The 13,433-nt window shown below is 38.0% G+C and overlaps 2 protein-coding genes across 4 annotated transcripts in view; both read left to right on the plus strand.

Annotated features, from left to right (window-relative positions):
• The first annotated feature begins 2,167 nt into the window (after positions 1-2,167).
• LOC109259233 (protein kish-A-like) lies at positions 2,168-10,673 on the plus strand. Its single transcript, XM_053891548.1, is given in 4 exon segments — positions 2,168-2,281; positions 7,883-7,918; positions 8,074-10,153; positions 10,155-10,673. Coding segments are annotated over 2 exon segments (222 nt in total). The 5' UTR covers positions 2,168-2,281; positions 7,883-7,918; positions 8,074-10,117; the 3' UTR covers positions 10,341-10,673.
• The window catches only part of ASB12 (ankyrin repeat and SOCS box containing 12), a 107,500-nt gene continuing 96,237 nt past the window's right edge, over positions 2,171-13,433 (plus strand). For all 3 annotated transcript variants that reach the window (XM_019436693.2, XM_019436694.2, XM_019436691.2), the window contains exon 1: positions 2,171-2,281. The gene's annotated coding sequence lies outside the window, so the exon portion shown is untranslated. The remainder of the gene's footprint in view (positions 2,282-13,433) is intronic.

The raw sequence follows: 13,433 nt of genomic DNA on the forward strand, positions 1-13,433 counted from the left end.
TTTAAATCCTTTTTGATCAGTTCATTAGCTGTTGTTATTTCCTGGAGATTCTTTTGAGGGGAATTCTTCCGTTTGGTCATTTTGGAGAGTCCCTGGAGTGGTGCGGACCTGCAGGGCACTTCCCCTGTGCTGTGGTGTATAACTGGTGTTGGTGGGCGGGTCCGCAGTCAGACCTGATGTCTGCCCCCAGCCCACTGCTGGGGCCACAGTCAGACTGGTGTGTGCCTTCTCTTCCCCTCTCCTAGGGGTGGGATTCACTGTGGGGTGGCGTGGCCTGTCTGGGCCACTTGCACACTGCCAGGCTTGTGGTGCTGGGGATCTGGCGTATTAGCTGGGGTGGGTAGGCAAGGTGCTCGGGGGTAGGAGAGGCAGGCTTAGCTTGCTTGTCCTTAGGTGATCCACTTCAGGAGGGGCCCTGTGGCAGCAGGAGGGAGTCAGACCCGCTGCCAGAGGGGTGGCTCCACAGAAGCACAGCGTTGGGTGTTTGCGCGGAGCGAGCAAGTTCCCTGGCAGGAACTGGTTCCCTTTGGGATTTTGGCTGGGTGATGGGTGAGGGAGATGGCGCTGGCGAGTGCCTTTGTTCCCAGCCAAACTGAGCTCTGTTGTCCCGGGGCTCAGCAACTCTCCCTCCCTTTGTCCTCCAGCCTTCCCGCTTTCGGAGCAGAGCTGTTAACTTATGACCTCCCAGATTCTAAGTCCTGCTTGCTGTGGGAACACACTCCATCTGGCCTCTCCGCTTCTGCAAGGCAGACTAGGGGCTCTGCTTCCCGGCAGGCTGCCCCTCTGCCCCGGCTCCCTCCCACCAGTCCGTGGAGCGCGCACGGCCTCTCTGCCCTTCCTACCCTCTTCCGTGGGCCTCTCTTCTGCTCTTGACTCCAGAGACTCCGTTCTGCTAGTCTTCTGGTGGTTTTCTGGGTTATTTAGGCAGGTGTAGGTGGAATCTAAGTGATCAGCAGGACGTGCAGTGAGTCCAGCGTCCTCCTATGCCGCCATCTTCCTAGTAACTCTATAATCTTTTTTTTTAATATATGGAGGTTTTTTTCTTTATTGACCACAGATAATCTTTAAAAAAAGTAGTGATAGTGTAAGCTCCCTATGGGGGTTGTTTGGAAGTTTAGATGCATTTGTGCATTTTACTCTCTACTTGGTATATAGATGTGTAATAGATGTTATTGTCTTCTCTCTCCCTCCCTTCTTTTAAGTATCAACTTATAAATTATTTGTCAATTCAGGAAGATTGCTTTGGATCAAAATTTGTTTCCTATTGTCTTGCAAGCTTTATGTTTGTCCCACTGTTCCTATCCCTCCATTCAGTTCCATTCAGAAGACTAGGGCAGTTTTTCAGAGTCCTTAATAATGCAGCTATCCCTGTTTCATCCAGTCTCATAGTCTCATCCCCCAGCCCTATGCCTATGTGGCTAACTCATAAGCTACCTCTGATTTTATTCTGTGGAATTTCCATGCTTTTGTGTCTTCCCTCCCATTTTCTTCCACACTTTCCTCAGAATTTCCTGGAATTTTATTGATAGAGGTTAACTGTCAGTCAACTCAACACCTTATAAGGCATTGGCAGACTCTATCCATTTCTGGAAAAGTTCTTGCCACATAAATTGGTCAGATGCATTATTGATTGAATGTTTAATCTTGTGAAGGGAGGAAGTGGGGTTGACAGGAAGAAGAGAAAAAATGGCCATTTATCAACCAGAAGCAGGTATTGGCCTAACAATTGGAATACAAGAACACTGTAAATGTTTTGCAACATGTTACAATAAGCAAAGCAATTAAGTCATTGAAGCTCAGTTAAAAACTTTTGGTAAGGACCACTTTCCCAGCATGTGAAACCCTAAAGTTTTGGTTCAGTCCATTATCCAGCAATTCACAGGAAACCAGGAAGTATGTTCCTGCTTTGTATTAGTATCACAAAAAATTAAAACATTTTTAAAATAAGGCTTTGAAGCAATATTCCAGTTCTTATTCCTCACATAAAGCCAACCTTGTACACAAGTCATTGCCCTGTTTCATTCACATTCCCTTTAGGAATAGGAAATCTAGACTTTTTTTAGCATTATTTGTTCTTTAAGTTTCACTCATTATTACTTTGTTTTCATGTTTATCTCCTCCAGCATTACCTGAAGATCTGTATGCTTTTTCTTATAATCCCAAATCCTCAAAATAGATGAAGGAAAATGGGTGGAAACTGATTGACCCAATATCAGACTTTGGGCGTATGGGAATACCCAACAGGTACTGGATCATAACAGAAACCAACAGAAACTATGAGGTATTTTTGTCATTGTTTTCCTTTTGATCCATTTAATTAAGCCAGAAGAATATCAGCAAACAATTTTTTTTAATATGAAATTTATTGTCAAATTGGTTTCCATACAACACCCAGTGCTCATCCCAACAGGTGCCCTCCTCAATACCCATCACCCACCCTCTCCTCCCTCCCACCCCCCATAAATTCTCCGTTTGTTCTCAGTTTTTAAAAGTCTCTTATGTTTTGGCTCTCTCCCTCTCTAACCTTTTTTTTTTCCCTTCCCTTCCCCTCCCCTATGGTCTTCAGTTAAGTTTCTCAGGATCCACATAAGGTTAAAACGTGTGGCATCTGTCTTTCTCTGTATGCCTTATTTCACTTAGCATAACACTCTCCAGTTCCATCCACGTTGCTACAAAAATAAACTCAAAATGGATAAAGGACCTGAATGTGAGACAGGAAACCATCAAAACCCTAGAGAAGAAAGCAGGAAAAAACCTCTCTGACCTCAGCCGCAGCAATTTCTTAGTTGATACATCCCCAAAGGCAAGGGAATTAAAAGCAAAAATGAACTGTTGGGACCTCATGAAGATAAAAATCTGCACTGCAAAGGAAACAATCAACAAAACTAAAAGGCAACCGATGGAATGGGAAAAGATATTTGCAAATGACATATCAGACAAAGGGCTAGTATTCAAATCTATAAACAACTTTTTGAAAAAAGAGAAAAATCATTTATAATCTCTCCTTTTCATTTAACATTAAGCCATTCAACCAGCATTTATTAAGTACCTACTTCACTGAAGACACTGAATCAGAGTTTTCATAGTCTAAAGCATAGGGTGCTATGGGAGCATAGATGAAGGATATGGAATTCAGACTGTGAAGCCAGAAACAGCTTGATGCTTTGGGAAATAGTCTGGAGAAGGAAATCTATCCTAATTTATATACGGAGAGAAAGAAGAAAGTCAGGAAGTGAATCCAGGTCATGAAGGGCTTCATGGCCTAATTAAGGAATTCGAACATTATCCTGAAGACAGGAGCCACTAGAATATTTTAAGCTAGAAGGGCATGTAAGTATATTTGTGTTTTAGAAAGATAACTTTGGTATTGGTGTGGAGAATTTGCTTGAGCTAAGAATGCAGGAGAATGATATGAGAGGTGATGAAAACCTGAACTAAGGCAATAACTATAGATGGAGAGGATGACATGGTTTTAAGAGATAGGTGGTAGAATTGAAAGAACCTGGTGACAGATTAATGTGGCTGGGAGATAGAGGGAGTTTAGTATGCATCCCAGGTTTCCTGCTTTCTGGCTTGAATGACCAAGTGGATAATGGATATGTTAGCCAAGATAAGGAACTTAAGAAGAGGGAAACACAGTGTCTTCAGTTTTAGACTTGAGTTCAGGGTGATTAACAGATATCAAGTATTTGATATCAAACATTTGATTCTGGATATTAAGAAAGATCTCTGGGCCAAAATAGAAGTCTAGGAATGTGTTGGAGATTTCCAAGACCATCCCTCAGGTTTAGTGATTCACTAGGCTCACAGGACTCAACGTGTAGTTACACTTGTGGCTGTGATTTATTATAGCAAAAGAATATAAAACAAAATCATCAAAGAGAAAACAGGTGAAGTCCAGAAAAAAAAAAAATAGGCATGAGCTTCAGAGTCCTTTCCCAGTGGAGTCACATGCCTAATTTCTCTAGCACCAAATTGTGACAATATATGAAAACTGTCATTTACTAAGGAAGCTTATTGGAGAATCAGTGCCCAGGATTTTTATTGGGGCCTGGTCACATAGGCACTCTCTGTTTAGTGTGTACCAAAGTTCCTGATGCCCAGAAGGAAAGCAAGTGTTCAGCAAAGAATAAACCACATTATTTGTACAGTTTACGCAGAGAATCACTATTATCAGTTAGGGAATGGCGGGAACACTTCCAAAATCCAGGTTCCCAGGCACCAGGCAAAGGTCTAGCCTTGCAAGCAGGACTATCTAAGGATGGCAATTAGGCCTTTTGTGATAATTTTCTGCATAGGGAGTCATTGATGTTTAAGTGCTATCTATGAATTGTTGGATCTTTATTTCCAGCATTTTACTATCATAAAAAGACAGTAATTGTGCCTTTCTGGTAATACAGTTTTTAATATCTAGTAGAAAGGAGATTGGTAAGCTGTCACTTAGCAGGGCTATTGGTGAGGTGGCTTATTAGTGTCACACTTGACAAGACTAAGTAGAGATGAGGTGAATTCTTTCCATTCAAATATGTGTCTAAGTTACCCAAATTAGGTCTGAAATATCTACGTTGGCACCTTAGATACATGTAGGCTTCTGAGTTGAAATGGAAGTTCCATTTATTTCTGTTTGTATGACCCACTTCTCCAAAGTCTAAGTCCAGGTAAGAGGATGGGTCTTTTTCAAATGTGCTGCATTCTGAGAATATTGACTTTATTTATTTATTTATTTTTAAAACTTTTATTTATTTATTTATTTATTTATTTATTTATTTTAATACCTGAAATTTATTGTCAAATTGGTTTCCATACAACACCCAGTGCTCATCCTAAAAGATGCCCTCTTCAATACCCATCACCTACCTTCCCCTCTCTCCCACCCCTCATCAACCCTCAGTTTGTCCTCAGGTTTTAAGAGTCTCTTATGCTTTGGCTCTCTCCCACTCTAACCTCTTTTTTTTTTTCCTTCCCCTCCCCCATGGGTTTCTGTTAAGTTTCTCAGGATCCACATAAAAGTGAAAGCATATGGTATCTGTCTTTCTCTGTATGGCTTATTTCACTTAGCATCACACTCTCCAGTTCCATCCACGTTGCTACAAAAGGACATATTTCATTCTTTCTCATTGCCACGTAGTATTCCATTGTATATATAAACCACAATTTCTTTATCCATTCATCAGTTGATGGACATTTAGGCTCTTTCCATAATTTGGCTATTGTTGAAAGTGCTGCTATAAACATTGGGGTACAAGTGCCCCTATGCATCAGCACTCCTGTATCCCTTGGGTAAATTCCTAGCAGTGCTATTGCTGGGTCATAGGGTAGATCTATTTTTAATTTTTTGAGGAACCTCCACACTGTTTTCCAGAGTGGCTGCACCAGTTTGCATTCCCACCAACAGTCCCAGCACCTTATTTTTGAAGACACTGTTCTTCCCCATTGTATACTATTGCCTTCTTTGTCATAGATTAATTGACCATTATAAGTGTGGGATTTTTTCTGAGTTCTCTATTCTATTCAGGTATGTGTCTGTTTTTGTGCCAATACCATACAGTTTTATTTACTATACCTTTGTGGTATATATTTTGGCCCAGAATTGTGATACTTCCAGCTTTGCTCTTGTTTCTCAAGATTGCTTTGTCAATTTGGGTTGCATACTATTTTCAGGATTATTTGTTCTAGTTTTGTGAAAAATGCTTTTGGTATTTTGATAGGGATTGCATTAAATCTGTAGATTGTGTTGGGTGGTAGTAAGATTTTAACAATATTCTTCCAATACATGAGCATGGAATATATTTCTATTGTTTATGTCAAATTCAATTTTTCATCAATGTTTATGTTTTTCAGGATACAGTTCTTTTACCTTTTGATTTAGTTTATTTCTAGAAAGTTATTTTATTATTTTGATACAATTGTAAATGGAATTGTTTTCTTTTTCTTTCTGCTACTTCATTATTAGTATATAGAAATGATACTGATATCTGGGTATTAATTTTGTATCCTGAAATTTTATAGAATTAATTCACTACTTCTAGTAAGTATTTGATTTTGTATTATAGGATTTTCAATGTATACTACATGTCATCTGCAAATAATGACAATTTAACAACTTCTTTTTTAATATGGATGCCTCTAATTTCTTGTTTGATTGCTGCAGCTAAAACTTCCAGTACTATGTTTAATAAAAGTGGCGAGAGTAGACATCTTTGTCTTTTTTCTGATGTTAGAGGAAAAGCTGTCACTTTTCCACCAGTAAGATGTTAGCTGTGGGTTTTTCAATACGGCCTTTGTTATATTGAGGTACGTTCTTTCTAAACCCACTTTATTGAGAGTTTTTATCATGAATGGATGTTATATTTTTTCAGGTTTTTTTCTGCATCTATTTAGATGATCATATGATTTTCATCCTTCATTTTGTTGATGTGATTTATCACATTGAGTGATTTGAGAATATTGAATCATCCTTGAATCCCTGGAATAAATCCCACTCAATCATGGTGAATGATCCTTTTAATATATTGTTGAATGCAGTTTTCTGATTTTTGTTGAGGATTTTTGCGTCTGTTTTCATCAGGAATATTGGCCTGCAGTTTTTTTTTTTTTTATGGTGTCTTTGGTTTTGTTATCAGGGTAATGCTAGCCTTGTGGAATGTATCTGGAAGCTTTCCTTCTTACCCTATTTCTTGGAATAGTTTGGGGAGAATAGGTATTAACTCTTCTTTAAATGTTCAGTAGAATTCTCCTGTGACTTCATCTGGTCCTGGACTTTTATTTTTTAGTATATTTTTAAAATTACCAATTCATTTTTTTTTTTTACTAGTAATCTGTTATGATTTTCTTTTTCTTCCTAATTCAGTTATGGAAGCTTTTTATGTTTTTAGGAATTTATCCACATGTTCTAGGTTGTCTAATTTGCTGCTATATAATTTTTCATAGTATTCTCATAATTCTTTGTATTACTGTGGTGTCAGTTGTTAATTTCTTTTTCTTCAGACTTTATTTACTTGGGTCATTTCTCCTCTTTTATTGTCTTTTGTTTTATGAGTCTGGATGTGGGTTTTTCAATTTTGTTTATGTTTTTCTAGAACCTGTTCTTTGTTTCATTGATTTTTTTTATTTTAAATTGTTTATGTCATTTATTTCTGTTGTAATTTTTATTATTTCCTTCCTTGCACTCACTTTGGGCTTTGTTTGCCCTTCTTAAAAAAATTCCTTTAGGTGTAAAGGTAGCTGTTGATTTGACCTCTTTCTTGTTTCTTGAGGTAGACCTGTAATGCTGTATATTTTTCTCTTAGAACTGCTTTTCAGCATCCCAAAGGTTTTGCACCATTATGTTTCCATTTTCGTTTATCTCCATCTATTTTTTTAATTTCATGATTTTTTCATTGACCCATTAGTTATTTATTGACTTTTTGCTTCTCTCTTGCTGCTTTAAGAATTCTCTTTTCCTTTAAACTTTGAAATTTTAATTATTATGTGTCATAGTGTGAACCTCCTTGGGTTGATCTTGTTTGGAACCCTGTGCTTCTTGGACCTGGATAACTATTTACCTCCTTAGGTTAGGGAAATTTTCAGCTATTATTTCTTCAAATAAGTTTTCTGCCCCTTTCACTCTCTCTGCTTCTTCTGGAATCTGTGTAATGAAAATGTTTGTTCATTTGTTGTTCAAGAGATCCTTCAACCTATCCTCATTCTTAAATATTATTTTCTTGTCTTGCTGTTCAGCCTGGGTGTTTTCCATTACCCTGTCTTCCAGATCATTGATACATCTTTCTGTATGCATTAGTCTACTCTTGATTCCCTCCAGTGTGTTTCTTATTTTAGTTATTGTATTCTTCACTTCTGATTGGTTATTTTTTAAATTATATTTCCTATGTTTTTATTGAAGGTCTTACTGAGTTCATCTACTCTTCTCTCCAGCCAGGTGAGCACCTTTAAGATCATTACTTTAAATTCTTTATTAGATATATTGCTTATCTCTCTTTCACTTATAATATTTCTGAGGTTTTGTTTTATTCTTTCTTTTGAAGCTTCTTCTGTCTCTCCATTTTGATTGAGTTTCTGTGTTTGTTTCTACAGATTATGTGGAACAGCTACTTCTCCTAAACTTGAAGTAATGATCTTGTGTATGGTCATCCCCTATGTAGACTGTGTGTGCTTGGTGACTTTTGCTGCCTGGCTGGAACTGTGGCTGGTATGGTCTGGGTGTCCTGGGACTTTCCACACAGCCACCACCCTCTCAGGACAGGTAAAGTCAATGTATGCTGAGGTGTTCTGATGTTCTGTCCCTGGCAGGACAGTTGAAGCTGAAGTGGGTGCAAGCCAGGATGCCCCTGGGTGCTCCATGCAGGGGTTGTCCTGGCTGGGAAGCTAGAGCTGAAGAAATATGTGGTCTGGGAGCTCAGCAGTGTGTGGGCAAGTCCCCAAGCTCTTTGCACAGAGGGTACCATGGCCAGATATCTGAAACTATATGCAGAGGTCACCTTAACAGAATTAGCAGAAATGGATATAAACCAGTGTATTACAGGGCTCTCTACACAGAGGTTTCCCTGAGAGGGAAGCTGTAGCTGAGGCAGTGTAAAAGCTGAGTGGTCCTGGGTGTTCTGCATAGGGGTACCCTGGCAGGACAGCTAAAGCTAAAATGGGTGTGGGGTGGTGTGGTCCCTGGGCTCTTGCAAAAAATATGTCCTGGAAGGACAGCTGAAGCTGAAGCGGTTGCAAGCCAAGTAGTCCCTGGGCTCTTCACAGTGAAGTTGAACTGTCAGGACAACTGAAGCTGACTTGGATGCAAGCTGGTGTGTCACAACGTGCTCAACAAGGAGGTTGCCCTGGCTGGGCAACTGGAGCCAACTCTAGTGTGTTCTGGGGTGCTCCACATAGGGTTACTCTGGCAGGGTGGCTGAAACTGATGCAAGTATGCTCTGGGTTTTGCTCTGCACAGTGGCAACCTGGCAGGGCTGTTGGATCTAAATTAGCTGTCAGCCAAGTGGTTTTGGAGCATTCTGCACCAAGGGTGCCTCAGCAAGCCAACTGAAGCCAAAGTGGTGTGGCCTGGAGTATTCTGGGGTGCTTTGCACCTGTGTCACTTTGGTGTGAAGGTTGGTGATATAGTGAGCACCAACCAGAAGTGTCCCAGTATGCACTACCCTGTGGCCATCTTGGTGAGAAGGCTGAGAGTTGTATGCGCTATGAGCCCCAGGCTCACTGAGGGGACAGGCCAGTTAGGGTGCTGGAACTGTGCACTTGTGTGTGATTTCAAGATGAAAAAAGGAGTGTAGACCGTGTCTGTCATCTCCTACCCAGAGAGCATTCCAGCAGCTCCCCTGGCCATTTGGCAGAGTTCTAGGGCTGGCTCTTTTATACACTAGTTGCTCTTTGAAGCTATAGCTTTTAAAGAAAGAAGAGAAGAGAAAAATGTGGCTTTTTTTTTCTGTGCCCTATAGTTACCGGAGCTGCTGATAACTGGGCTTGTGGACCAGGGCTTGCTGAGGCAACAAACTGGTCCCTCTGACTCAGAGAATATTCCTGCAGCTCTCCACATGTTTAAAGCATAGATTTTTTTTTTCTGTGCCCCAGAATGACTGGGCATGGTGTGGGCTTGCAGACCCAGGGCTCCTGAGGCAGCGAGACAGTCCCTTTGGTCTGGAGAACGTTTTCACAGGTCCTCTGCCATTTGGTGAGTTCTAGTGCTGTCCCTTTTATATTCTAGTTAATCTATTAAACTTCATCCTTGTGTGTGTTTGTGTGTGTGTGTGTGTGTGTATGTGTGTGACCAAGGACAGAAGAATCTATTCCCAGTCCCTCAGTACTATCCCTCTTCACTGCAGTTTATACAGTATCAGGTGTATGGGTTCCCTTTGTTACCATGCCTCCATCTATCTTAGTGTTCTTTTTTGCTTGTTCTGTCTTTTATTATGTAGAAGATGTTCAGCTGGCCCTCAGTTCTTCAGGTGAAATTGTTATATGAATAGATATTATTTGGTGTTTTCAGTGGTGAATGTGTATAGAAATGCAACAGATTTCTGCACATTGATTTTATATCCTGCAACTTTGCTGAATTCACATACTACTGTATTAGTTCTAGCAAATTTTTTGGTGGAGTCTGAGCTTTGCCAGTCTCACTATGTCTGCCATTTTCAATTTTCAGAGTCTTTTGACTGTAAGTAATATTCCTGTTTATATGTACCTGTGCTTATATCCTATCCTTGGCATACAGCCCCCTGAACAGAAATAAAACTGGATTGTTGGGTATATTTTGCAAGTGTGCCAGAATTGGTGAATGGACGTGTCTTTATGTTGCAATATGCTGTATAGTGATGGCCTTCAGCATCTTCTTCATACAGTAGCTTGGAAAAATATCAGAATTTAATTGCAATCAGATTTCAGTATAAAAAAAGAAATCTGCAGAAAATAATGGAATTAATGTTTAACCCTTTTATCTCTGAACATTGAAAGAGATAAATTTCCAGCTGTTATTTTTGATTTTTGTTATTGAACCCATGTCTTTAACAATCAACCTCAGTACTGTCACTACAGTATTACATTCAGCAAATGTTATTCTGTTGTGTGAGATACCAGTTTTTAGTGAGGTATCTCTAATGTATATAGTAGAAAACTTGGTAAATCACTCAAGTTCCTTTCACTGTGACTTATAAATGATAAATCTTTATAGAATGAGACCTTCTTTCTGGACTTTTTCATTGAAAAGAATGTTCAATTGTGTTATTAAGGATTGCATTCATATTTAATAATGCTTGTTTTTTCTCTGGCCACACGAGTATATTAACAGAGTACCTCTAAGCAAACTCTGTAGTATATTACAGATGTTTCAACTATTTAAGACAAGCCTATGCAGTTAATAAGGAGGAAGATAAATGAGATGTGACTTAACAGTAGTATTTGGAAAGTGTTCATATTTAACATAAAAGAATTTAGAATAGTAGACTAGTATAGTAGCCTCTGAAAAGTCTGGATGAGTATGGATAAATATCTTAAACATAAATCTGACCAGCTAACTGTAATTCTCTAAATAAGACAGAATAATTATCCTGTATGTGTTTCTAATTCTTTATAGTGTCAGGTCTCCACTTATTTTAATTGCCTCACAAGGCAAACTGTATTTTTTGTTTGTTTTTAAATACAACACTTTAAATCTAGTTTACTTTTTGTGTGTCAATTTGAACTAGAATCTGTTGTATAACTCAGTAGATGATGGTAAGGGTCTTTGAGTTTTGATATAAAGAAAGACCTTCAATAATTTTCAAAAAAAAGAAAAGAAAAGAAAGGTTTAAGTTACTATGGCCAAGTAGGATTTAGTTCTAGAATGCAAGAATGGTTCAACATACACAAAATCAATCAATGTAATACACTACATTGACCGAGTCATTGGGGGGAAAACACACAGTCATCAGGAAAAGCATTTGATAAAATTAAACTCACTTTCACGATTGAACACTAAACTTAATAGCAATAAAAGGACAGTACCTCAATGTAATCAAGGTGTTATATGAATGATAAAAGTCTGAAAGCATTTTCTCTTAGGAGAAAGACAAGGATTCCCACTCTTGGCCCTTTAAGGAAAGATAAAACTGGAGGTCCTAGTCAAAGCAATTAGGTAGCAAAAATAAATTAGAGGCTTTTAAATTGAAAGAAAGAAGTAAAATTACCTTTGGTGCATACAACATGATCTTATATGTAGAAAACCTTAAATATTCCACAAAAAAACTTTAGAACTAATTAATTCAGCAAAGCTTCAGCATTCAAAATGACACACAAAAAAAATCAGTTGCATTTCTATGTACTAACACTAAACCATCCAGAAATGTAAATAAGAAAACAATTCTATTTCCAATATTTCAAAAAGAATAAAATACTTAGGAATAAATGTAACCAAGATGGCAATAAACTTGGACACAGAAAACTATAAAATGTCGCTAAAACTAAGTAAGATACACATAAACAGAAAGATGTTTCCTATTCATAGATTGAGAGACAATACACTTGACCCTTTAACAACATGAATTTGAACTGCATGGGTCCATTTATATGCAATTTTTTCAATAAATACATCTACAGTATTATAAATGTGTCTCCTCTTTCTTATGATTATCTTAATAGCATTTTTTTTGTTTAGCTTTCTTTAAGAGTAGAATATATAATATTTATGACACAAAAATATGTTAATCAACTAAATACCTATTGATAAGGCTTCCAATCAATAGTAGGCTACTACTAGTTAAATTTTTGGGAAGTCAAGTTATATGCAGATATTTGACTGTTAATTGGAGGGAGGACATCCCTACCTCCTTGTTCAAGGGCCAATTGTGCTGTTAAGATGGCAGTACTACTTAAGTGATCTATGGATATAAAACAATCTCTTTAATATCTCAATGGTGTTTCTACAGAAAGAAAAATTCCATCCTAAAATTCACTTGGAAATTCAAGGGACTCTGAATAGCCAAAACAATCTTGAAAAATAAAAAAACTATAGGTTGCCACAAGGAAGAAGGATGGGGGATGGGCTAAATGGATGAAGGAGAGTCAAACATAGAGACTTCCACTTATGGAATGCATGCCATGTGTATAAAAGGGGCAGCATAGGGAATATAATCAATGGTATTGTAATAGCATTATATCATGACAGATGATAGCACATTTGTGGTAGGCACAGCATAATGTATAGACTTGTGAAATCACTATGTTCTATTGATGAAACAAATATAATATTAGGTGTCAATTATATTTCAATTAAAGAACAAATGGAGATCTATAAACTGACATGAAATACAGAAAAGAAACCAACCCTCTTAAAGAAGCTCAATGAACAAGAAAGAACATACAAACAACTGTATGGAAATAGGAAAACAATCCATGAAAATGAGAGATATAATAAAGAAACAAATCATAAAAAAACAAAAAAACAAAAACAAAACAAAACAAAACAAAAAAACAGAGGGGCACCTGGGTGGCTTAGTCAGTTAAACATCCAACTCTTGGTTTCGGCTCAGATTATGATCTCACAGTTTCATGAGTTTGACCCCCATGTCTGTGCTGGCAGCACAGAACCTGCTTGGGATTCTGTCTCTCTCCCACTCTTTATGCCCCTCCCCCACTTGTACTGTCTCTTTTTATCTCAAAATAAATTAAAAAAAGGAAAACAGAAATCCTAAAGCTAAAGAATATAGTGACTGAACTGAGCTTCAACAGCAGACTAGACTAAAAATAAGAGTCAATTAAAACAAAGATAAGTCAAAGACAATTATCTAGTCAGGGAAAAAAAAAGAATCAGAAAGAGTAAAAACGTATTTTGGATTTTCTACATAGAGTATCATGTCATCTGCAAATAGTGAAAGTTTGACTTCTTTCATGCCAATTTGTATGCTATTTATTTATTTATTTTTGTTCTCTGATTGCTGAGGTTCTGACTTCCAGTACTATGT

The sequence above is a fragment of the Panthera pardus genome, unplaced genomic scaffold (genome assembly GCF_024362965.1).
Source record: "Panthera pardus isolate Hobbes unplaced genomic scaffold, ASM2436296v1 HiC_scaffold_27, whole genome shotgun sequence".
NCBI lineage: Eukaryota > Metazoa > Chordata > Mammalia > Carnivora > Felidae > Panthera > Panthera pardus.